Below are 24,108 nucleotides of genomic sequence, written 5' to 3'. Positions count from 1 at the left end.
AAAAGGCACTAATGAGACACAATTAAATCTTTTTTTATTACTTTTCAGTTGATCTCTTTATTTAAATACAGTAAATTTTGAGTCCTTCTGCCCTTCTGAAATCTGCTCTCATCTGTATAAGATCTGACAGAAATTTCTTGACCTTTCTGGCACAACACATATTGTTCCCTATTTTGAAATCTCTTGGTATATCAATAGAAGCTGGAAGAGTGAGTCGGATATTTGCCGTTGCCGTGTATTTTTCCCATTAAGTTTCATGCGATTTTATTTCCAAATTTAAAAACTAGGAAATAATGGTTAACGAATTCTTAAAAATTTTTTTCTGAAAGTAGACCTGTTCTAATTAAGAACAAAATAAATAACTGCCAATACAATGGAGAAGTTAAAAATAATTAAATCGTAGTCCAATAAATAAAGAAAAATTTTAAAATGAGGCATAAAGTTTAGAAAATAAGCTAAACAGTGGAAAATTAAACATGTAAATTACATCAACAAATAAAAATCAGTTGAACTCCTTGGTTTAATTTTATTCAATAAATATTTATTGAATACTTAGTATGTGCCAGGTATCACTAGGTCCTGAGAAGTTAGTGGTAAACAAGTCAGACACAAGACCTCCCCTTATGAAGTTTAGTCTAGTAGAAAACATATTAAAGAAGTAATTATACAGATGATGTGTGTCATCAACAGAGATATTCAGGGTGAATTAAGCACACGTCAAGGGTTTTCTAAAGAGGTTAGAGAAAGCCTTGAACACATTATCACACACCTAAGCTCTTCTTCATCATCACTGATCAGCTTTGCATAAGCCTACATCACATTAAATACTGAAATACTAGAAAGGAACACTTTTAACATAAGACATAAGACAAGGATGACTACTGTCATCAGTAACATTTTTATGTATGTTCTCACCAAGACAAAAAGTACAAAAAACAATTCAATACTAGTATGGGAAAGAAGCAAACAGATGAAGCATTACTTATTTCAGAGAATTTTAAACAGATGAAGAGTTTCAGTAGCATTAATTCAATATCAATACATATTTCAGGGAATATACTCTATTTCAAGGACTAGATAAAAACTAGAAATAAAATGGTGAATAAGAAGTTTTCAGTCTAGTGAGTGAAGACAGACAAGAAATAATTGCTTTATAATATGGTTAAGAGCAGTATAAAGAGTAAAAACAGAGTTTCATGGTAATAAGAAGGCCAGCTAAACTCTTTCTTTGTAAGTGGATCAGGAAAAGGCTTCCCAGAAGATGTTAAGACAAAATAGAGCCCTGTAGAGCAAAAATGTATAGAAGGATGGATCTTTCTGGACAGCAGAATTGTTGTTTTAGAAGTGTAGGATGATTGCTTCACACTGTAAAGAAATTAATGTGGCTGAAACTGGAGAAGAATAAGAAATCTTTTTTGAAAAGATTTCTGAAAATTTTTTTGAAAATAATTTTGAAAAATTATCATGTTCAATCATAAAAGGAATTTAGACTTTTCCCAGAAAACAGTGGGCAATGATAAAAGTGTTATAAACAGTGAAATGGCCTTAATAAATTTTGTCTCAGAAATGCATTCAAAAGTTAAAATACATGTTTAGGAGTAATCTAGCTGACAAATGCTGTGACCACAACTAGAATAGTGGCAGTGGGGTTGAAGGAAAAAGCTGGATTCTGGAGACAATAAGGCCATGGAACACATGGGCCTGGAGAGGGGCAGGCAATGAGAAAAACAGTCAAACTCCATGACAGATGGTGGTGCATCCACTGAAATAGGGAACACAGAGGGCAAAGGACTATAATGTAAAGATGCAAGTTGTAAATGTAAAGATGATAAATTCTGGTTTGACCATATTGAGTTTGAGGTGCCTGTGCAAAGTTCCACTGGAAAAGCCCCATATGCAAGTTGGTGTTCAGAAAGATGTGGAGTGGAGAGGCAGAAGTGTGAGCCATCAGTGCATGCAAGAGAAGCTAATTCTAGCCCTTGGGGTTAGAGATAATCACTTAAGGTAATAGGTAAGACAATTCCCTCCTTTTCCCACTACTAGTGGACCCAGTGGAACAAAAACATTTTTAAACATTTTTATTAACCCGTTTATGTTGTATAGGTAGAAGTGATGAACAAGTGACTTTAGAGCCTGTAATTTAAATGTTGGCACAGTCAACATAAGGTAGGATTGTCTGCAACAGTTAGTTATTCTTTCCTGAGATTTGCTAACTAAGGTTGAGTAAATCATTGCATTTTAGAGTGTGGGATCTTAGCATAGAAGAATTTTCCCTAGGAACACATAACTGAAAAGATTCTTTTCTATATATACTCTTACCTGTTGAACATGATGTGAATTTTCTTTAGAGGTAGGGAAACGGATTAGCATACACTGGTTTAAGGATTCTGTCATTATTATATCTTATGAGGAATGAGAATAACAATGAGTTAGATACTGTTCAGGGCAAGACAAATGAGGTGTTTCTGGTCTATGGCCAATTATTATTAATTCACTTAACAATTATTTTATAGTGGTTACTGTAAGCCAGGCATTTGGTTAAAAACATAGGATTCAATTTGGCTTCTAGGAGATCATAGTCTATTATTTAAGTAGAAAATAGACTTAAGAGTAATAGTTCCCCTCAACTAGCTGCTTCATCAGCTGAATTATAGAGGCACGCTTAGTTAATACTAAGAATTTTAATAAGCACGATAGGAAATCAATCTCTAATGTCAAAGAACTAAAGGTCAATTGCCTTCAAAGAAACAAAAAAGTTAATTTAATCAAGATTTCTCTCATTTTGAACCTTTGTCTGGAACATTTTGAACAGTATCTTTGGCCCCTTTCTCCTTTTTACTGTGGTGCTTTTCCTCATAGGCCTTGTTTGGGGAGATGGTGATTGACTTGGACATGGTTTTCCAGGAAGTGGCTGGTGATTTTTACTACATATAAACTCAAGCCAGGAGACCCCTGGAGGCAGCCGGTGGTAACTAAGTACCTTAGTGGACACACAGCCTGAGACGGTAGATGTGGTAGACTCTTTCAGAGGATGAGGAGGTAAAGGGGGTGTAGTGGAAGAGGAAGAGGAAGAAGAGGACGATGAGGAAGAAGATGAGGGGAGTAGGGACTGCGACTGAGGGTTACTACTTTCCTTAACATAGAGCAGCCAGTCTATAGCCTGGGGCTGTTGGCTTATAGCTTGGTTTTCAGGGGCTACTGTCGGCCATGTTTTCTTCACATTAGCCTCCTTGGTGATATCGGGTTCAGATGTAGGGAAAAATTTTGATATCTTCCCAATTCCTCCAAGGTTTTCTTCAGGGACTTCATCAGGCTGATTTTCTTTCACAGGGAATGAAAAAGAAGTCTCTGGTAGGGAGAGGATAAAAACTAGTTTCACCTCTATTTCTCCCTCAGGAGTGGCCTCAGGTGCTGGGCTGACAAAGAGTGTTGCAGCACGAGGGTCTTTCCTTCCTGTAAGATGGTTACACTGAGATTTTATGCAGGAAGCACAAGCTAAACAAACCATATAACTTGATGAAAGGCGGGGTCCAGGATGAGGATTTGCCCTTCCCCTCATCCTTCGAAAGAGAATCTGCCTACAGAGATCCCTCTGGATTCTGGTCTTGGAGAGAGAATTGACAATTTTATTTACAACATCATCAGGGACCGTTCCACCTTTGATAATGCAGGGATGAATATAACCTAAAGTCCATCGAATTTCCTTATTTGGTTCTGTCTTTTCATAAAGACCAAAACTGCTTTTACTCTGGAGCCTGGAGCCCAATGTTAAAGCAGCTATGTTCCTGATGCAGTGTTTGGAGCTTAATAATGATGGACCTGAGATATTTGGTTTGGGATGGGGTGAGGGAAGATCTGTGGCCTTGTGTTTGTCACTTAGTGAAGTGGTGTTCTGAAATTTTGAGTGACACACTGGTGAATTCAGGGTCCTGAAGTTACGATCAAGTGTTTTGGGCTGGAACAATGGCAAACTCTTTGACTGATGCATAGAATGTGGTAAAGGTGATTTCCTTTCTTTTGAGTTGGACAACGTTAATCTCAGAACACTGGAATTAGAGCTCAATACAGGTGTTGTCTGAGGTCTGGAATCAGGTAACGATGAGCTCAGAGTCATCTGACTGGGCTCCAAAGAAGGTGATGTCTGAAGCAAGTCGTGTTTGAGGTGTAGAGTTGAATGATGGTGAGCTCAAACATCTTTGATTGCGCTCTAACAAAGAGTGTCAAAGGCTATCCAATGAAGAGGCTTTCTGAGGCTTGGACTCGGGTAACGCTGAGCTAAAGGCTCTTTGATTAGGTCCCAAAGATGACAATGTCCATAGGTAGTCTGGGGAAGGAGTTTCTTGATGTTAGAGGGCATATAATGATGAACTTGAGACCCTTCGATTAGACTTCGGTGAAGGTGATATCCAGCAAATGTCTAGGGAAGATGTATTCTGAGGATTGGGAAAGGATAATTGTGAGCTCCAGGCTGTTTGATTGGGCTCTGGCAATGATGTCTTGGTGAGGTCAAGTGAAGATATGATCTGAGGTTTGGCGTGGGACAACGGTGAGCTCAAGCCTCTCTTATTAGGCCACAGGGAGTTCTCTGGTGGAGGTGTAGTGAAGGTGTGGCCTGATATTTGGAGTGAGATAATGGTGATTTCAGAACCCTGTTATAGAGGTCCTGTGAAATTGTGTCCTGACACTTGGCAGAGGGCAATATTGAGCATCTCTGTACCTTCTGGTTAGAGTTTAGGGGATGCACTGCAGGGTTATTACTATGGGATTCTACTCTGACCACAGATTGGTTATTGGGTTGCTTTTGTTTTTCATCTGTGTGTTGATGTGTTAATGAGCTGCTTGTGGCCAGTTGGTAAGAGCGTTCTAATGGCACACACTGTTGATCATAGTAAGCTAGTGGCACCAACTTGTGCTAGTCTAGAGGTCTTTCTGAAAGCAGTTGGCTTGCAGGGATGTTTTAGTAACTGATAGAGTCTTTTAGCTGGATTCCATGGACAACAAATACTTTTAAATAAAAAACTTAGGTAGTTTCTATCATCTATCATGTAATCTTTTTGTTAATTCCTAAATATTATAGAGCATTTCAAAATTGAGGTGTAAATGAGGTTGAAAAAAGTGTCACCAATTGAGATTCTTCTCTGTCTTCTCTTTAGAGTTTTTTCCTCTTGAGGAAATAATGCCTGTTAACAAAAGAGTGAAGAAGGTTCAGAAGAGATCCTGATAGGGATATTAATTTTCTCAAACAATTTGTAGTGACTAGAGAACTACTGTGTGTGTAACTTTTGAATTAAACTTTCTAAATTCCCAATTGCCCATCTGTAAAATAGATAAACATAATGTTTAATTTATTGGGCTAAAGACTAAATAATACATCTAAAATGTGTAACAGTGCCCAAGATATAAGAGATGCTCAATAAAAGGTAATAGCTATTTTCAGTACACTTTCAATGATTGCTTTAGTAAAAAAAGAAAAAAAAAAGTCTGTGATAAGTTTATTGCATGAAATAAGAGAATCTTAAAGAAAGTGAAATGGAAGTTCTGATATGTTCGTTTTCAATTTAGATTCAATTACCCATCATTATCCCCTTTTAGCTTACTTCCAAAAGACCATAATTCTAGTTGAATGTCTATTGCATACTTTCAGTCTTAGTCTTATTTGTCACTATTGCAGCTTTTGAAACTGTTGATCACTACCTTTTCAAACAATGTTCTTCATTCATGTGCATTATTTCTCTCTACTCTGATTCTCTCATTCATTCTCTTATTTCTCTATAGATCTTCACTGAATTCTTTTCTTTTGTTCTCACCTCAGAGTAGTTCTCAGACTTACATCACCAGTTCTGTCCTATTTTCACTTTATTCCTAAGGAATCACATTAGTTACATTTAGGATTTAAAAATGAACTATAGAAAGTTTATAAAAAACAGAACCTTCTATCTGGTCAAAAGCAATACAAGCATTTACTACTCAGGAAACACAGCTATGGTGCTTCTTAAAAAGCAGCACATGGGCTTCCCTGGTGACGTAGTGGTTGAGAGTCCACCTGCCGATGCAGGGGACACGGGTTCGTGCCCTAGTCCGGGAAGATCCCATATGCCGCAGAGCAGCTGGGCCTGTGAGCCATGGCCGCTGAGCCTGCGCGTCCAGAGCCTGTGCTCCGCAACGGGAAAAGCCACAACAGTGAGAGGCCCGCGTATCGCAAAAAAAAAAAAAAAAAAGCAACACATGGTTTAACATGACACTATTTCAGTGCATTTTTCATGGTCAAGGGTCTGTTCTTCAGGTTTTAAGGCTAAAACACACTATATGACAAAAAACCCAAGAGTAATTCCAACTGATGCAGGGATTAGCCAATTAGAACACTGACTTTAAGGCCCTTGAAGAATGAGAGCTATCAGAATTTGGTTTCATGGTTATTTCTATGCTTCAGTAACTTACTAATCCAATTTCTGATGGACATCTTTATTCCTCATATATGCCAACTTATCCACTTATTTACTATCAATTCTACTACTGCTAGAATTTTTTCCCTTATGTTAAGGTGTCTTTCCACATATTTAATCTTATTTACATTTATTTAAAAATATATCTTATTAGTATCTTAATTCACTTGTTTTCAAGTGTTGAGTCATTCTTAGTGGAATTCTCCAAGTATCAACAATATTATTTACACACCAATGACTTCCTAATTTTTTTGTCTCTAGTCCTGGTTTTCTCTTTAGCTTTGAAATTCTATTTCCAATTAATCATCAGACTTCTCTATCCAAAATTCCCCAAAACAATTCAAGCACAAAACATAAAAATCAGTAAGTTATTTCTCCTTATAAAGAAATCATCTTTTTGTATATCTTCTCTCTCGGTTCTTAAAACCTATTCATCTAATTCAAAATCTTTGAAATCATCCTGGACAGCTTCACTTTCTAAAATGATTTAGAAACCAGGACCTGTTGGTTTTATCTCTTTCATACTTTAATTCATCTTTTTTCTATCCAATTCCACTATTTCAGTTTATACCATAGGCATATCTCAGGTAAACTAATGTATTATTATATTAACCTCTACATATCTTTCCCCCATAACCTCACTCACTCTCTTCCCTCTCCTCTGTCACACATCCAAAGCAAACTCTTGCTGGTGAGACATAGTTACTCCTCACCCAAAGATTTTCTTCATTTTGCTTCTGCCTGCATGAATAATAATGACTGAAGTTACTTGCTGGCTTTGTGTGGTGTGTTTTGACATCCAATACTTTAAAAGGAGGGGGAATGGCACATCCTACTATATATGTGTGGCACTCTAACAAACTTCTAGATAATAATAATAGAGTAACTCCATGATCTTGATGTAAGGAAAGATTTCTTAAAAGAACATAAAAAGGCTTCAAGATGGTGGAAGAGTAAGACGTGGAGATCACCTTCCTCCCCAAAAATACATCAGAAATACATCTACATGTGGAACAACTCCTACAGAACACCTACTGAACACTGGCAGAAGACCTCAGACCTCCCAAAAGGCAAGAAAATCCCCACGTACCTGCGCAGGGTTAAAGAAAAAAGAAAAAACAGAGACAAAAGAATAGGGACGGGACCTGCACCAGTGGGAGGGAGCTGTGAAGGAGGAAAGGTTTCCACACACTAGGAAGCCCTTTCACTGGCGAAGATGGGCGTGGCGGAAGGGGGAAGCTTCGGAGCCGCGGAGAGCACAGCAACAGGGGTGCGGAGGGCAAAGCGGAGAGATTCCCGCACAGAGGATCAGTGCCAACCAGCACTCACCAGGCCGAGAGGCTTGTCTGCTCCCCCACCAGGGCGGGCGGGGGCTGGGAGCTGAGGCTCGGGCTTCAGTTGGAGTGCAGGGAGAGGACTGGCGGCGTGAACACAGCCTGAAGGGGTTAGTGCGCCACGGCTAGACGGGAGGGAATCCGGGGAAAAGGTCTGCAGCTGCCGAACAGGCAAGAGACTTTTTCTTCCCTCTTTGTTTCCTGGTGCACGAGGAGAGGGGATTAAGAGCGCTGCTTAAAGGAGCTCCAGAGACGGGCGCGAGCCGTGGCTATCAGCGCAGACCCCAGAGACGGGCATAAGACGCTAAGTCTGCTGCTGCTGCCACCAAGAAGCCTGTGTGCCAGCACAGGTCACTATCCACACCTCCCCTCCCAGGAGCCTGTGCAGCCTGCCACTGCCAGGGTCCCGGGATCCAGGGACAACTTCCCCGGGAGAATGCATGGCGCGCCTCAGGCTGGTGCAACGTCAAGCTGGCCTCTGCTGCCGCAGGCTCGCCCCACATCCGTACCCCTCCCTCCCCCAGCCTGAGTGAGCCAGAGCCCCCGAATCAGCTGCTCCTTTAACCCCCTCCTGTCTGAGCGAGGAAGAACCGCCCTCAGGTAACCTACACGCAGAGGTGGGGCCAAATCCAAATCTGAACCCCGGGAGCTGTGTAAACAAAGAAGAGAAAGGGAAATCCCTCCCCGCAGCCTCAGGAGCAGCAGATTAAATCCCCACAATCAACTTGATGTACCCCGCATCTGTGGAATACCTGAATAGACAACGAATCATCCCAAATTGAGGAGGTGGACTTTGGGAACAACAATACATATATTTTTTTCCCTTTTTCTTTTTTTGTGAGTGTGTATGTGTATGCTTCTGTGTGTAATTTTGTCTGTACAGCTTTGCTTTTACCATTTGTCCTAGGGTTCTGTCTGTCCGGTTTTTGTTTTGTTTTTTTAGTATAGTTTTTAGCGTTTGTTATCATTGGTGGATTTGTTCTTTGGTTTGGTTGTTCTCTTCTTTCTTTTTTTTATTACTTTAAAAAATTTTTTAAATATTTATTTTAATTATTTTATTTTATTTTATCAACTTCTTTCTTTCTTTCTTTCTTTCTTTCTTTCTTTTTTTCTCCCTTTTATTCTGAGCCGTGTGGAGGACAGGCTCTTGGTGCTCCAGCCAGGCGTCAGCGCTGTGCCTCTGAGGTGGGAGAGCCAAGTTCAGGGCATTGTTCCACTAGAGACCTCCCAGCTCCATGTAATATCAAATGGAGAAAATCTCCCAGAGATCTCCATCTCAACACCAAGACCCAGCTCCACTCAACGAACAGCAAGCTCCAGTGCTGGACACCCTATGACAAACAACTAGCAAGACAGGAACACAACCCCACCCATTAGCAGAGAGGCTACCTAAAATCCTAATAAGGCCACAGACACCCCAAAACACACCATCAGACGTGACACCAGAAAGAAGATCCAGGCTCATCCACCAGAACACAGGCACTAGTCCCCTCCACCAGGAAGCCGACAAAACCCACTGAACCAACCTTAGCCACTGAGGGCAGACACCAAAAACGATGGGAATTACGAACCTGCAGCCTGCAAAAACGAGACCCCAAACACAGTAAGTTACACAAAATGAGAAGACAGAGAAACACACAGCAGATGAAGGAGCAAGGTAAAAACCCACCAGAACTAACGAAAGAAGAGGAAATAGGCAGTCTACCTGAAAAAGAATTCAGAATAATGATAGTAAAGATGATCCAAAATCTTGGAAATAGAATGGAGAAAATATAAGAAATGTTTAACAAGGACCTACAAAAACTTTTCTTGCCTCTTTGTTTCCTGGTGCATGAGGAGAGGGGATTAAGAGTGCCACTTAAAGGAGCTCCAGAGATGGGCATGAGCCACGGCTATCAGTGCAAACCCCAGAGACGGGCATGAGATGCTAAGGCTGCTGCTGAAGCCACCAAGAAGCCTGTGTGCATGCACAGGAATTATCTATCTTGGAAATAGAATGGAGAAAATACAAGAAACGTTTAACAAGGACCTAGAAGAACTAAAGAGCAAACAAACAGTGATGAATAACCCAATAAATGAAATTAAAAATTCTCTAGAAGGGATCAATAGCAGAACAACTGAGGCAGAAGAACGGATAAGTGACCTGGAAGATAAAATAGTGGAAATAACTACCTCAGAGCAGAATAAAGAAAAAAGAATGAAAAGAATTGAGGACAGTCTCAGAGACCTCTGGGACAACACTAAACATACCAACATTCAAATGATAGGGGTCCCAGAAGAAGAAGAGAAAAAGAAAGGGAGTGAGAAAATATTTGAAGAGATTATAGTTGAAAACTTCCCAAATATGGGAAAGGAAATAGTCAATCAAGTCCAGGAAGCACAGAGAGTCCCATACAGGATAAATACAAGGAGAAACACGCCAAGACACATATTAATCAAACTGTCAAAAATTAAATACAGGGCTTCTCTGGTGGTGCAGTGGTTGAGAGTCCGCCTGCCGATGCAGGGGACATGGGTTCGTGCCCCAGTCTGGGAAGATCCCACATGCCGCAGAGCGGCTGGGCCTGTGAGCCATGGCCACTGAGCCTGCGCGTCCAGAGCCTGTGCTCTGCAACGGGGGAGGCCACAACAGTGAGAGGCCCGTGTACAGAAAAAAAAAAAAAATTAAATACAAAGAAAAAATATTAAAAGCAACAAGGGAAAAGCAACAAATAAAATACAAGGGAATCCCCATAAGGTTAACAGCTGATCTTTCAGTAGAAACTCTCCAAGCCAGAAGGGAGTGGCAGGACATATTTAAACTGATGAAGGGGAAAAACCTACAACCAAGATTACTTTACCTAGCAAGGATCTCATTCAGATTTGACAGAGAAATTAAAAGCTTTACAGACAAGCAAAAGCTAGGAGAATTCAGCACCACCAAACCAGCTTTACAACAAATGCTAAAGGAACTTCCCTAGGCAGGAAACACAAGACAAGGAAAAGACCTACAATAACAAACCCAAAACAATTAAGAAAATGGTAATAGGAACATACATATCGATAATTACCTTAAATGTAAATGGATTAAATGCTCCAACCAAAATACATAGACTGGCTGAATGGATACAAAAACAAGACCCGTATATATGCTGTCTACAAGAGACCCACTTCAGACCTAGGGACATATACAGACTGAAAATGAGTGGATGGAAAAAGATATTCCATGCAAATGGAAATCAAAAGAAAACTGGAGTAGCAATTCTCATATCAGACAAAATAGACTTTAAAACAAAGACTATTACAAGAGACAAAGAAGGACACTACATAATGATCAAGGGATCAATCCAAGAAGAAGATATAACAATTTTAACTATTTATGCACCACAAATAGGAGGATCTCAATACATAAGGCAAATGCTAGCAGCCATAAAAGGGGAAAATGACAGTAACACAATCATAGTAGGGGACTTTAACACCCCACTTTCACCAATGGACAGATCATCCAAAATAAAAATAAATAAGGAAACACAAGCTTTGAATGATACATTAAAAAAGAAGGACCTTCAATATAATTCTTTTTTTTTTTTTTCTTTGCAGTACGTGGGCCTCTCACTGTTGTGGCCTCTCCCGTTGCGTGGCACGGGCTCCAGATGCACAGGCTCAGCAGCCATGGCTCACGGACCCAGCTTCTCCGCGGCATGTGGATCTCCCCGGACCAGGGCACGAACCCATGTCCCCTGCATCGGCAGGCAGAATCTCAACCACTGTGCCACGAGGGAAGCCCAATATAAGTCTCTTTTAAATGTCTGGATTCACCTTGGGGCAAGCGCTGATGTGCAAGTTCGATGTTCAGCAACTCTCCTTGGCACTTTCCCTGGCAACAATGCTCAGAACCGCAGTAAACAGAACTGTCAGTAATAAATCAATTAACTCTAAAGAACTGTGATGTGAGATATCAGGCTGTGTCTTTGTTTCCCAATGTTGGCAGCCTTCCTATCCTGAGAGTAGCATCATCTGACACTCACCTATAAACTCAGGTATAGCCCAGGTCCAGGAACACTCCAGACCTTGGATCTCATGGATTTCTTGAGTTCTAGCTCACTAGCATCCAACTAGGAATCAATAAAGTTACCTAGAAGCATTAATGAACTATTTTCAATATTTCAAAATACCTAATTCAAAATTATCATTGGTCTATAAAGGATCACTTACGTATAGGCTAAGTAGTGTCAAATGTCTTTGCGTTTAATTGGAATTCTATCGATTATGTGTACTTCCATATTATCTCAGAGTTTACTCTAAAGTAATACTTATTTTGGTTTTGGATGTTTACTTGACTACTGTGTCTCTCTCAAGATCATATAGGGTTGAACCTGGCTCATTCATTTGACAGACAGTTGATAAACAGTATATTCCAGATCTTGTGCTAGGCACTGAGGATAAAGAAATAAAGAGACTTCATGTTGCTTTCAGTCTACTCCTAATGTGACTGGAGAGGGAGGTAAGCCAATAATACAATGTGAAGTGATAAGTATATCAACATAGCATTATTAGAACACAGAGAACAGACACGACTCAGAATGAGCAAAGAGAGTGGATTTACCATGTGGCTGTAGGCCTCTTTGCTTCCCTTGTCATTGCAAGAAAAAGTTTCGTAGCTACTTCTGATCTTAACTTGGTCTTTAACTGCTTGTCTCTTCAATGTTTTTCCCACTCCTTCTACTAGTTTCTTTTGCTATTCATATCCTCCCTCCAGAGGCGCTGACAAGGGTTTCTTCTCTTCTTATGTGACTTTATTTTTGCACCTATTAAAGGGAGTCCTGTTGATGTGATCTCAGCCATTTTCTTTGTCTACCAAGGTGGAATTCTTACAAGGATTATCTCCAGATCCATATTTATCCTTGAACTTTTGAACTGCTGTGACTTAGGTGTTAATAATCCAAGTACATTTTCAGAGCTTTGGTCTTCTCAAAAGAGGAAAAAATCTTATGCTATGTTCTAATATTTCCATCAAAGAAAGATGCTAACTGCCTTTATAAATGTAAAGATTGTAGGGCTTCCCCAGTGATGCAGTGGTTAAGAGTCCACCTGCTAATTCAGGGGACACGGGTTCGTGCCCCGGTCCGGAAAGATACCACATGCTGTGGAGCAGTTGGGCCTGTGAGCCATGGCCGCTGAGCCTGCATGTCCGGAGCCTGTGCTCCACAACAGGAGAGACCACAACAGTGAGAGGCGTGCATTCCACACACACAAAAAAAAAAAACAAAAAAGAAAAAAAAATTAAAGATTGTAGCCCTAGAATTCTCACTCCTTTCTGGCTATTCTGGAGGTGAGAAAAATATAAGGAAGACTAGCCACCTCATTTGCATATCCACTGAATCATCCTCTTCTGATAAGTACAGATTTTCCTCTAATGAAATACTGTTTCATCAAACTACCTATGAAATAACTGTACAAACATTCTAATGTACTCTACTCAAGGGTAGAGGCTATTATGTTAAATTTCTTATAAAATAGTTCTTTTGTTATCACAGTTTTTGAATACAGAGAATATATATGTTTGAACAAAACACAATCATTGAAAAGCAAGTATAGCCATTCTCTGACAGGAGAGAAAAATCACTGTGATATTATTTTACCAGAACCAAGATTTTAAAAAATGGGTACAGCAGAAATTTTAATGATTATATTTGCTTGTTGGATGTTAATTTCATCACCTAATTGATATTTTATTTAGTATCAACTCATACTGCAGATAGTTATATGAAAGCTTTAAATAGTTACAAATAAAGAAAAAGAAAGGAAAAAAAAAAAGAAGGACTTAATTGATATTTATAGGACAGTCCATCCAAAAAACCAGAATACACTTTCTTCTTAAGTGCTCATGGAAGATTCTTCAGGATAGATCATGTCTTGGGTCACAAATCAAGCCTTGGTAAATTTAAGAAAATTGAAATCGTATCAAGTATCTTTTCTGACAAGAACTCTATGAGACTAGATATCAATTACAGAAAAAAATCTGTAAAAATACAAGCACATGGAGGCTAAACAATACACTACTAAATAACCAAGAGATCACTGAAGAAATCAAAGAGGAAATCAAAAATACCTAGAAACAAATGACAATGAAAACACGATGACCCAAAACCTATGGGATGCAGCAAAAGCTGTCCCAAGAAGGAAGTTTATAACAATAAAATCCTACCTCAAGAAACAAAAAACACCTCAAATAAACAATCTAACCTTACACCTAAAGCAATTAGAAAAAGAAGAACAAGAAAACTACAATGTTTGTAGAAGGAAAGAAATCATAAAATCAGATCAGAAACAAATGAAAAAGAAATGAAGGAAATGATAGCAAAGATCAATAAAACTAAAAGCTGGTTCTTTGAGAAGATAAACAAAATGGATAAACCACTAGCCTGACTCATCAAGAAAAAAAGGGAGAAGACTCAGATCAATAGAATTAGAAATGAAAAAGGAGAAGTAACAACTGACACTGCAGAAATACAAAGAATCATGAGAAATTACTACAAGCAACTATATGCCAATAAAATGGACAACCTGGAAGAAATGGACGAACTGTTAGAAGTGCACAACCTTCTGAGACTGAAACAGAAGAAATAGAAAATATGAACAGACCAATCACAAGCACTGAAATTGAAACTGTGATTAAAAATGTTCCAACAAACAAAAGCCCAGGACCACAGGGCTTCACAGGCTAATTCTATCAAACATTTAGACAAGAGCTAACACCTATCCTTCTCAAACTCTTCCAAAATATAGCAGAGGGAGGAATACTCCCAAACTCATTCTACGAGGCCACCATCACCCTGATACCAAAACCAGACAAAGATGTCACAAAGAAAGAAAACTACAGGCCAATATCACTGATGAACATAGATGCAAAAATCCTCAGCAAAATACTGGCAAACAAAATCCAACAGCACATTAAAAGGATCATACACCATGGTCAAGTGGGGTTGATCCCAGGAATGCAAGGATTCTTCAATATACAAAAATCAATCAATGTGATATACCATATTAACAAATTGAAGGAGAAAAACCAGATGATCATCTCAATAGATGCAGAAAAAGCTTTTGACAAAATTCAACCATTTATGATAAAAACCCTCCAGAAAGTAGGCATAGAGGGAACTTACCTCAACATAATAAAGCCCATATATGACAAACCCACAGCCAACATCGTCCTCAATGGTGAAAACCTGAAACCATTTCCACGAAGATCAGGAACAAGACAAGGTTGCCCACTCTCACCACTATTATTCAACATAGTTTTGGAAATTTTAGCCACAGCAATCAGAGAAGAAAAAGAAATAAAAGGAATCCAAAACGGAAAAGCAGAAGTAAAGCTGTCACTGTTTGCAGATGACATGATACTATACATAGAGAACCCTAAAGATGCCACCAGAAGACTACTAGAGCTAATCAATGAATTTGGTAAAGTAGCAGGATAAAAAATTAATGCACAGAAATCTCTTGCATTCCTATACACTAATGATGAAAAATCTGAAAGTGAAATTAAGAAAACACTCCCATTTACCACTGCAACAAAAAGAATAAAATATCTAGGAATAAACCTACCTAAGGAGACAAAAGACCTGTATCCAGAAAATTATAAGACACTGATGAAAGAAATTAAAGATGATACAAATAGATGGAGACATATACCATGTCCTCGGATTGGAAGAATCAACATTGTGGAAATAACTATACTACCCAAAGCAATCTACAGATTCAATGCAATCCCCATTAAACTATGACTGGCATTTTTCACAGAAGTAGAACAAAAAAATCTCACAATCTTATGGAAACACAACAGATCCCGAATTGCCAACGCAATCTTGAGAAAGACAAACGGAGCTGGAGGAATCTGGCTCCCTGACTTCAGACTATACTACAAAGCTACGGCCATCAAGACAGTATGGTACTGGAACAAAAACAGAAATATAGATCAATGGAACAGGATAGAAAGCCCAGAGATAAACCCACGCACATATGGTCACCTTTTCTTTGATAAAGGAGGCAAGAATATACAGTGGAGAAAAGACAGCCTCTTCAATAAGTGGTGCTGGGAAAACTGGACAGCTACACGTCAAAGAATGAAATTAGAACACTCCGTAACACCATACACAAAAATAAACTCAAAATGGATTAAAGACCTAAATGTAAGGCCAGACACTTTTAAACTCTTGGAGGAAAACATAGGCAGAATGCTCCATGACATATATCACAGCAAGATCCTTTTTGACCTACCTCCTAGAGAAATGGTAATAAAACAAAAATAAACAAATGGGACCTAATGAAACTTAAAAGCTTTTGCACAGCAAAGGAAACCATAAACAACACGAAAAGATAACCCTCAGAATGGGAGAAAATATTTACAAATGAAGCAACTGACAAAGGATTAATCTCCAAAATTTACAAGCACCTCATGCAGTTCAATGTCAAAAAAACAAATAACCCAATCCAAAAATGGGCAGAATACCTAAATAGACAGCTCTCCAAAGAAGATATACAGATTGCCAACAAACACATGAAAGAATACTCAATATCATTAATCATTAGAGAAATGCAAATCAAAACTGCAATGAGATATCATCTCACACCAGTCAGAATGGCCATCATCAAAAAATCTAGAAACAATAAATGCTGGAGAGGGTGTGGAGAAAAGGACACACTCTTGCACTGTTGGTGGAAATGTAAATTGACACAGCCACTATGGAGAACAGTTTGGAGGTTCCTTAAAAAACTAAAAATAGAACTACCATACGACCCAGCAATCCCCGTATTGGGCATATACCCTGAAAAACCGTAATTCAAAAAGAATCATGTACCAAAATGTTAATCGCAGCTCTATTTACAGTAGCCAGGACATGGAAGCAACCTAAGTGTCCATCAGCAGATGAATGGATAAAGAAGATGTGGTACATATATACTATGGAATATTACTCAGCCATAAAAAAAACGAAATTGAGTTATTTGTAGTGAGGTGGATGGACCTAGAGTCTGTCATACAGAGTTAAGTATGTCAGAAAGAGAAAAACAAATACCGTATGCTAACACATATATATGGAATCTAAGGAAAAAAGAAATGTCATGAAGAACATAGGGGCAAGACGGGAATAAAGACGCAGACCTACTAGAGAATGGACTTGAGGATATGGGGAGGGGGAAGGGTAAGCTGGGACAAAGTGAGAGAGTGGCATGGACATATATACACTACCAAATGTAAAATAGCTAGCTAGTGGGAAGCAGCCGCATAGCCCAGGGAGATCAGCTCAGTGCTTTGTGACCACCTAGAGGGCTGGGACAGGGCGAGTAGGAGGGAGTGAGACAGATGAGGGAAGAAATATGGGGATATATGTATATGTATAACTGATTCACTTTGTTATAAAGCAGAAACTAACACACCATTGTAAAGCAGTTATACTCCAATAAAGATGTTTAAAAAAGGAACATAGAAAGCTATAACGATTAAAAGAATTCCCAATCATCAAAAAATACCATATTTAGAAAGAGTTAAAGGCAAATCAAAGAATGGAAATAAATATTTACAATACTTAAAAAAAGACTCATATCCATTACAACTTCTGCAAGTTGCTAAGAAAAGACAGGCAATGCAATTAGAATGATAAGCAATACATGTGAGTAAGCACTTCACAAGGAAGATATCCAAATGCTAATGCACATACGAAAAAAACACTCAGCCTCCTTAGAAATCAGTGAAGTGCATATTTAAACTACAGAGAGATCCTACTGCACATTATTAGAATGTGACTAAAATAATATGAAAACTGACAAAGCCAATAATTGGTGATTATGTAGCTTAATAGTATATTTTATATATACACACACATGTGTATATTATATTCCACTCTTAGGTACATTCCAAGAGGCATGCAATGCATAAATATTGGTAGCAAAATACATATACTAGGATATTCATTGGAACATTATTCCTAATAGCTTCAAACTAGAATTAATTGTCCATCATTAATAGAATATATAAATAAATTGTGATATATTCATTCAATAAAATACCAAACAACAATGAAAATTAACAGAAAATCTAGCTTCATGCAACTACATGGATGAATATCACATACAAAATGTTGAATGAAAAGTATTATATGCACAAAAAATAATTCATAATTTTATGTGTGAAAGTACAAAATGAGTTCATACTAACTATGGTGTTAGTGGTCAAGATAATAATACATTTATGGAAGTGGAGATTCGGAGGGAACACAAAGCTTCTGGGGTGTTGATAATGGTCTGTTTCTTGACCTGGATGCTGATTGTGTGGGTGAATTCACTTTGTGATAATTGAGCTCTAACATAGTTATGCTATGTGTATTTTTCTGTGTTTCTTAATTTCAATAAAAATTTTAAAATTGCATAACTTGATGCTAATTTGAAAAGACACATCTGCCACAAATTTTCACTGAAAATTGAAACATTAAAGGATGAACCAAGTTCTGGCACACAGATGCAATGAAAACTTAGAAAAAAGGGGGACGAGGAGAAGAATGCAGTGTAGAAATCCTGCTATCATATGGAGGGGAATAAAGAAATTCAAAACAAATGGAACTAATAAGAATTTAAGATAAAGAAAAAAACAGAGAAAAATAACATTTTTGAATTTTTTCCACTTTCAGACAAATAACATTCCCATTTCAAAGAATGTTTTGCTAAAGCATATAAATGTTAAATACAATGCAAGAAGTGGTGGAGATTTGACTGAAGCTATAACTATGGGAAGAAAATGAATATGACTTATGAAAGACTTAATTCACAAATAATCTCTGTGCCCGAATTCTTTTTGCAGTTGAGTCCTTTCAAACTTTCAATGAAGATATATTTATAAATGTTATACAAACTTTTTCAGAATATTATGAACATAAAAATATTCTAAATTTGTTCTGTGAAACTGTTGTATATAATTCTGATATTAAAACATAACAAAAGTAGTAGTTCAAAACTAAAATGAAAATAATAAAGTGATAACACATACCACATGCAAAATTCCTAAATAAAATAAAACAGTTAATTTAACATTACAATAAAATAATAATTGACTGTCACCAACTTGATCTCATTCAAACAATGTAATGATGATTTATTATTAGGAAACATTTAAATTGTCATGTTCATAATTCACAAATAAATCTTAATAAGTATTCAAAAAAGTAATTTTATATAATCCAACCTCCATTTCTCATAGGACTCAGTCAGTAAACTATTAAGAAAAAACTGATTATTTAATGAAAGCAAACATCAATTTGAAAACAAAATCAAATCATTCAGTTGGCATTGAAATATGAGTTAGTCCCATTAGGGATTGGTAATAGACAAGCATATCCACTATCACTACTACAATTTAATGTTGTTTAAGATCTGGCCAATGCAGTAAAGAGGGAAACAGAAAGATACATAACTATTGAAAAGGAAGAAATTAAATAATCTTTCTGCATAGCATATGGTTGAAAACCCAATTTAGAATATAGAAAACCTAACAGAATCAATATATATTAAAATTCAGAAAGTTCAAGGAAGTCACTCTTTACTAAGTCAATATACATGGATCAAGAAATTTCTTAAATATCAACATTTGAAATCAACTTTTGATATTTGTAGCAGTAAATGACTCTATAAGAAAAGAAGTTTTCAAATAATGATATTAACTTTCTCCTTAAACAACTAGGAAAAGAAGAGCACATTAAATTAAAATTAAGTAGAAGAAAGAAAATAATAGAGATTGGAAGCTAAATAAGTTAGAAGTAAGAAAAGCAGGATACAAAAAGCTGGTTCTTTGAGATCAATGAAATTGAAAATATTTATCCAGATATATCAAGGGAAATGAAGACATAAATTACAAATATCAGGAATGAGAGAGCTGGCATTACTATGGACTCTACAGATATTTAAGAAGATAATAAGGTAATTCTGTGAATAATATTATGCCAATATATTAGACAACTCAGAGGAAAAGGGCAGATTTCTTGAAAGATAAAAATTGCCAAAACTCATTCAAGAATAAATAGAAATCTGAAGGTCCCAAATTTACTAAATAAATTGAAGTTTAAAACTTTCCCATAAGGCTTCCCTAGTGGTGCAGTGGTTAAGAGTCCACTTGCCGATGCAGGGGACGCGGGTTTGTGCCCCGGTCTGGGAAGATCCCACATGCCGCGGAGCGGCTGGGGCCGTGAGCCATGGCCGCTAAGCCTGCGTGTCCGGAGCCTGTGCTCCACAATGGGAGAGGCCACAACAGTGAGAGGCCCGCGTACCGCAAGAAAACTTTCCCACAAAGAAAACACAAGACCCTGATTGCTTCCCTGGTGCATTCCACAAAACATTTAAGAAAGAAAGAATACCAGTTCTGCAAATGTTCTTCCAGAAAATTAAAATGGAACAATTTCTTACTAACTCATTCTATGAATCAATCATTACCCTGATACCAAATTCAAACAAAAACATTATTAGATTATTAAAAAAAAAAACTATAGACCAATATTCTTCATATAGATGCAAAAATTCCAAACAAAATTTTAGCAAGTCAAATCTCAAAATATATAAAAAAGATAATACACTTCTTCAAAATCCATGAACCCAACCTTATCATAAGATACCAGCCAAGCCCAAACCGAGGAAAATTCTACAAAATATTTCACCAGTACTCTTCAAATGTGCCAAAGTCATGAAAAACAAGGAAAGACAGAGAAACTGTCACACACTGGAGAAATCTAAACATAATGACTAAAGGCAACATGGTATCCTGGACTGGATCCTGGGTCAGCAAGAAGATATTAAAGAAAAATCTGGTGAAATTCTATTAAAATCTGTAGTTCCGTTAATAGTATTGTACCAATGTTAATTTCTTTGTTTTGATAAATATGCCATGGTTATGTAAGATATTAACACTATGAAAACCTGGGTAAAGGGTCTAAATGCAAAGGAGCTAAAACACACAAAAAACTGAAAAAGAAGAAAGTTGGAAGACCAACATTACCTGATTTCAAGACATTAAAAAGCAACAATAGTCAAAACTGTCTGGTATTGGCATAAAGGTAGACAAATTGATCAATAGAACAGAATAAGAAGTTCAGAAATAGAGCCACACACATATAGATAGCTGATTTTTGAAAACAGTGTGAAGGTAATTCAGTGGAGAATAATCCTTTCAAATGACATTGTAATAATTAGATATATACAGCTGCAAAAAATAAACTTTGATACATACCACACATTACACACAAAAATCAATTCATAATGGGATCATACATCTAACATAAAACTATAGAAAACACAGGAGAAAAATCTTTGTCATTTTGCATTTTGGCAAAGATTTTTAAATGTGACACGAAAAGCACAATCAATAAAAGAACATGAATAAATTGAATTTCACCAAAATTAAAAATTTCTGCTATTCATAAGACACTGTTAAGAAAGTGAAAAGAAAAAGCCATAAACGTAGGGAAAATATTTGCAAAGCATATATCTGATAAAGGACTTGTTATTAACAGTTTATAGACAGAACTTAAGAAAGCAAACAATCCAATAAAAAATGAGCAAAATATTTGGACAGCTTTCCAAAGATGATATGTGAATGGGAAATAAGTACAGGAAAAGATTTCATCAAGGCAGAAATAGAGACACAGATGTAGAGAACAAATATATGGACACCAGGGGGAAAAATGGAGTGTGGGGTGTGTGTGTGTGTGTGTGTGTGTGTGATGAATTGGGAGATTGGGATTGACATATATACACTAATATGTATAAAATAGATAACTAATAAGAACCTGCTGTATATAAAAAAAAAGAAACACAGAAAGAAAAGATTTCAACATCATTATTCATTAGGAAATGCAAATTGAAACCACATGAGAGACAACTAAATACCTATTAGAACAGTTAACATTTTAAAAGTTGGCCATACTAAGCATTGACAAGGATGTAGAGAAAATGGAACTCTCATACACTGCTGGTTGAAATATATAATAACACAAGAAGTTTGGAAACAGTTGGCCATTTTTTCAAAAGCGAAGTATGCATGTATCATATAATCCAGTCTACTCCTAGTATTTACCTGAGAGAAAAGGAATCATACCCTATATAAGAAGGCTTATAGAAATATGCTCACTGAAGCATTAGTTTAATAGTCCAAACTGGAAATAACCCAATGGTCATCGGCAAGTGAATGGATTAACAAATTGCAGTAAATCCATTTATCAGTATACTACTACTACCAGTCTCAGGAATCTTATCTGCAGATGAGTGTTTGGGAACAAGACATTCACAAAATGATAGAAAAAAGAACTGATATAAAACAAAAATAGACCCACAAGCCAACCTCTTTCAAATGTAAGCCCTTCTAAAACAAAAAGAGTACAATGAGACAAATGCTTTGTGTTCTCAATAAACCATCAAAAGAGAAAGAAATGCATGCACCAGGAAACCCATGCAATAAAAACATAAATAATGCATCAATGCCTTAAAAACTGGTGAAGATTGGTTTAGGATTTAAAATATTCAGTATTCTTGTTGTGTGTATAGATTAATTTTCTAACAATGTCTACTTGAGTTAATACTCAGAATACGTAATATATAAATCTGTTTTTATTTTGGGCTGAAGTAACCTAGCATTGTTTTTTAATCTGCTCAATGGTTTGATTTGGTTAAGCCAAATTGACTCCTGCCTGCCAAACTCTCAGGCCTATATTAAGATTTTTACAATTCAAGAGACTTGAATTTAGAGAATTTCTTGGAAATCTTAATGCACCAAACTCAGAGTGAGGACTGATCACTCAAAGAGAATAATCCTCTTTTGGGAACCAACTGCCTAAGCGGCTCTGGCTTAGATGTACAGAAGACTTCAGAAGAAACCTCTGTAATCCGAGGTTTATCTCTAGCCTGACATGAGTACCTGACATTTCTACCTTGTTGAACTCAGACATTTCAGCTTTCATCTTCTTCCATATATACACCCAAGAGAGTATCTCTCAGATTTATACTTCAAGGCTACCTTCTCTGAACTCTTTTTATCATTCATGCTCACTAATCTACATATTTTTGATTGTAAAATTGCCTCTAACTAAGAGAAGTTTCATGAAAACTAAAAATCTAGCTGTTTCAATGATTCTTAGAAACAGAGCTACTCTCACGCCAGGCAATCTTGTAGACTATATGCTGCTTTCAATCCCTGTGAAGAAAAGCAATCCAGAGAAGACTATGTTCTAATGCACAGAAAAAGAAATATACCTAAATATAATGGCTACTGTTTCTATATAGTTCTCTATTCAATAAAAACTGTGAGCAAATTCTGCCATTTTTCACCTTCAATCAAGTTGTCTCCCAAACATAGGGACCCGTTAGTGGAGTCTACCCATGAGCTCTGCAGGAATCCATCCAGAAGCCAAATAGCACTGCCACGCAGCTGGACTCGACACTGTCTATCCTCTCTGTCTTCATCTCTCAGACAAATTCAAGAACCATGGGTTTGGTGAGTAAAGAGCTAAGTCAGCCTAGTTTGGCCACACTAGATACACTGGATATGTTCAACAAGGCCACAGAATAATATGCTCTGTAAAAATCCATTAATTTTCAGGTTTCTGTATTTTTTTTTTTTTGGTTTTAATTTCAGAAAAATTTCCTCAGAAACAATGTTAAAACATCCACTTTCCATATCTTAACAGAATAAAAATGTCATACCTACTCTCTTCCCCCATGACAAGTGCGTAGGGTGCAACGAATCTAAACCAAATCCAAAAATGAGAGAGACTAAGGAGTAGAGGCAAAGAGTGGTGGCTCCTTGGCACGATGTGAATCAAGACAGTTTGCTAGGATTCATCCCTTCCCACCCACAGTGTTCATGTTTTCATCCACTTTTAGAAAATATCCCTGTTGAGTCCATTCAGAAAGGCACTTTGGGGACACACACAAAAAATAGTTTTCCTGAAATATTAAAAGCGCAGAAGAAAGAATAGGGAATTTAATTCCATGAAACACTTTAAAGCCAATTATGATAGGTGTAAAAATATAGAGATTATTAGGGCATATGCAGTCTAAACTTAAAGAAGAGGGAGTAAGCCAGGTATGGATTTAAAACAAATCAGACAACACACAGCAAAATGAAGAAAATGTTCTGGAAATTGAAGGATAAAGATGATGTTAGGAATTGAAACAGAAAGTGGCAAAAAAGAAGAAAAAGGAAAGATGGCAGAGCTTAATATATAAGAACCTCTGAGGGACTTACATTTGGAAGGAAGAGGGAGGAAGCTGAGGAAGAGGAGAAGAAGTGGAGGACCCACAAAGGATACCATACAGGA

At 37.3% G+C, this 24,108-nt stretch overlaps 1 protein-coding gene across 1 annotated transcript; it reads right to left on the bottom strand.

Annotated features, from left to right (window-relative positions):
• Positions 1–2,761: 2,761 nt before the first annotated feature.
• On the bottom strand, positions 2,762–22,832 carry CSNK2A2IP (casein kinase 2 subunit alpha' interacting protein; the record flags this gene model as incomplete). Its single annotated transcript, XM_082839237.1, is given in 6 exon segments — positions 2,762–4,157; positions 4,159–4,220; positions 4,224–4,346; positions 4,350–4,576; positions 4,579–4,912; positions 22,806–22,832. Coding segments are annotated over 6 exon segments (2,169 nt in total).
• Positions 22,833–24,108: the final 1,276 nt, after the last annotated feature.

The sequence above is a fragment of the Leucopleurus acutus genome (assembly GCF_964270905.1).
Source record: "Leucopleurus acutus genome assembly, chromosome: 5".
Classification (NCBI taxonomy): domain Eukaryota; kingdom Metazoa; phylum Chordata; class Mammalia; order Artiodactyla; family Delphinidae; genus Leucopleurus; species Leucopleurus acutus.
This window is presented reverse-complemented; position numbering and strand designations above follow the sequence as displayed.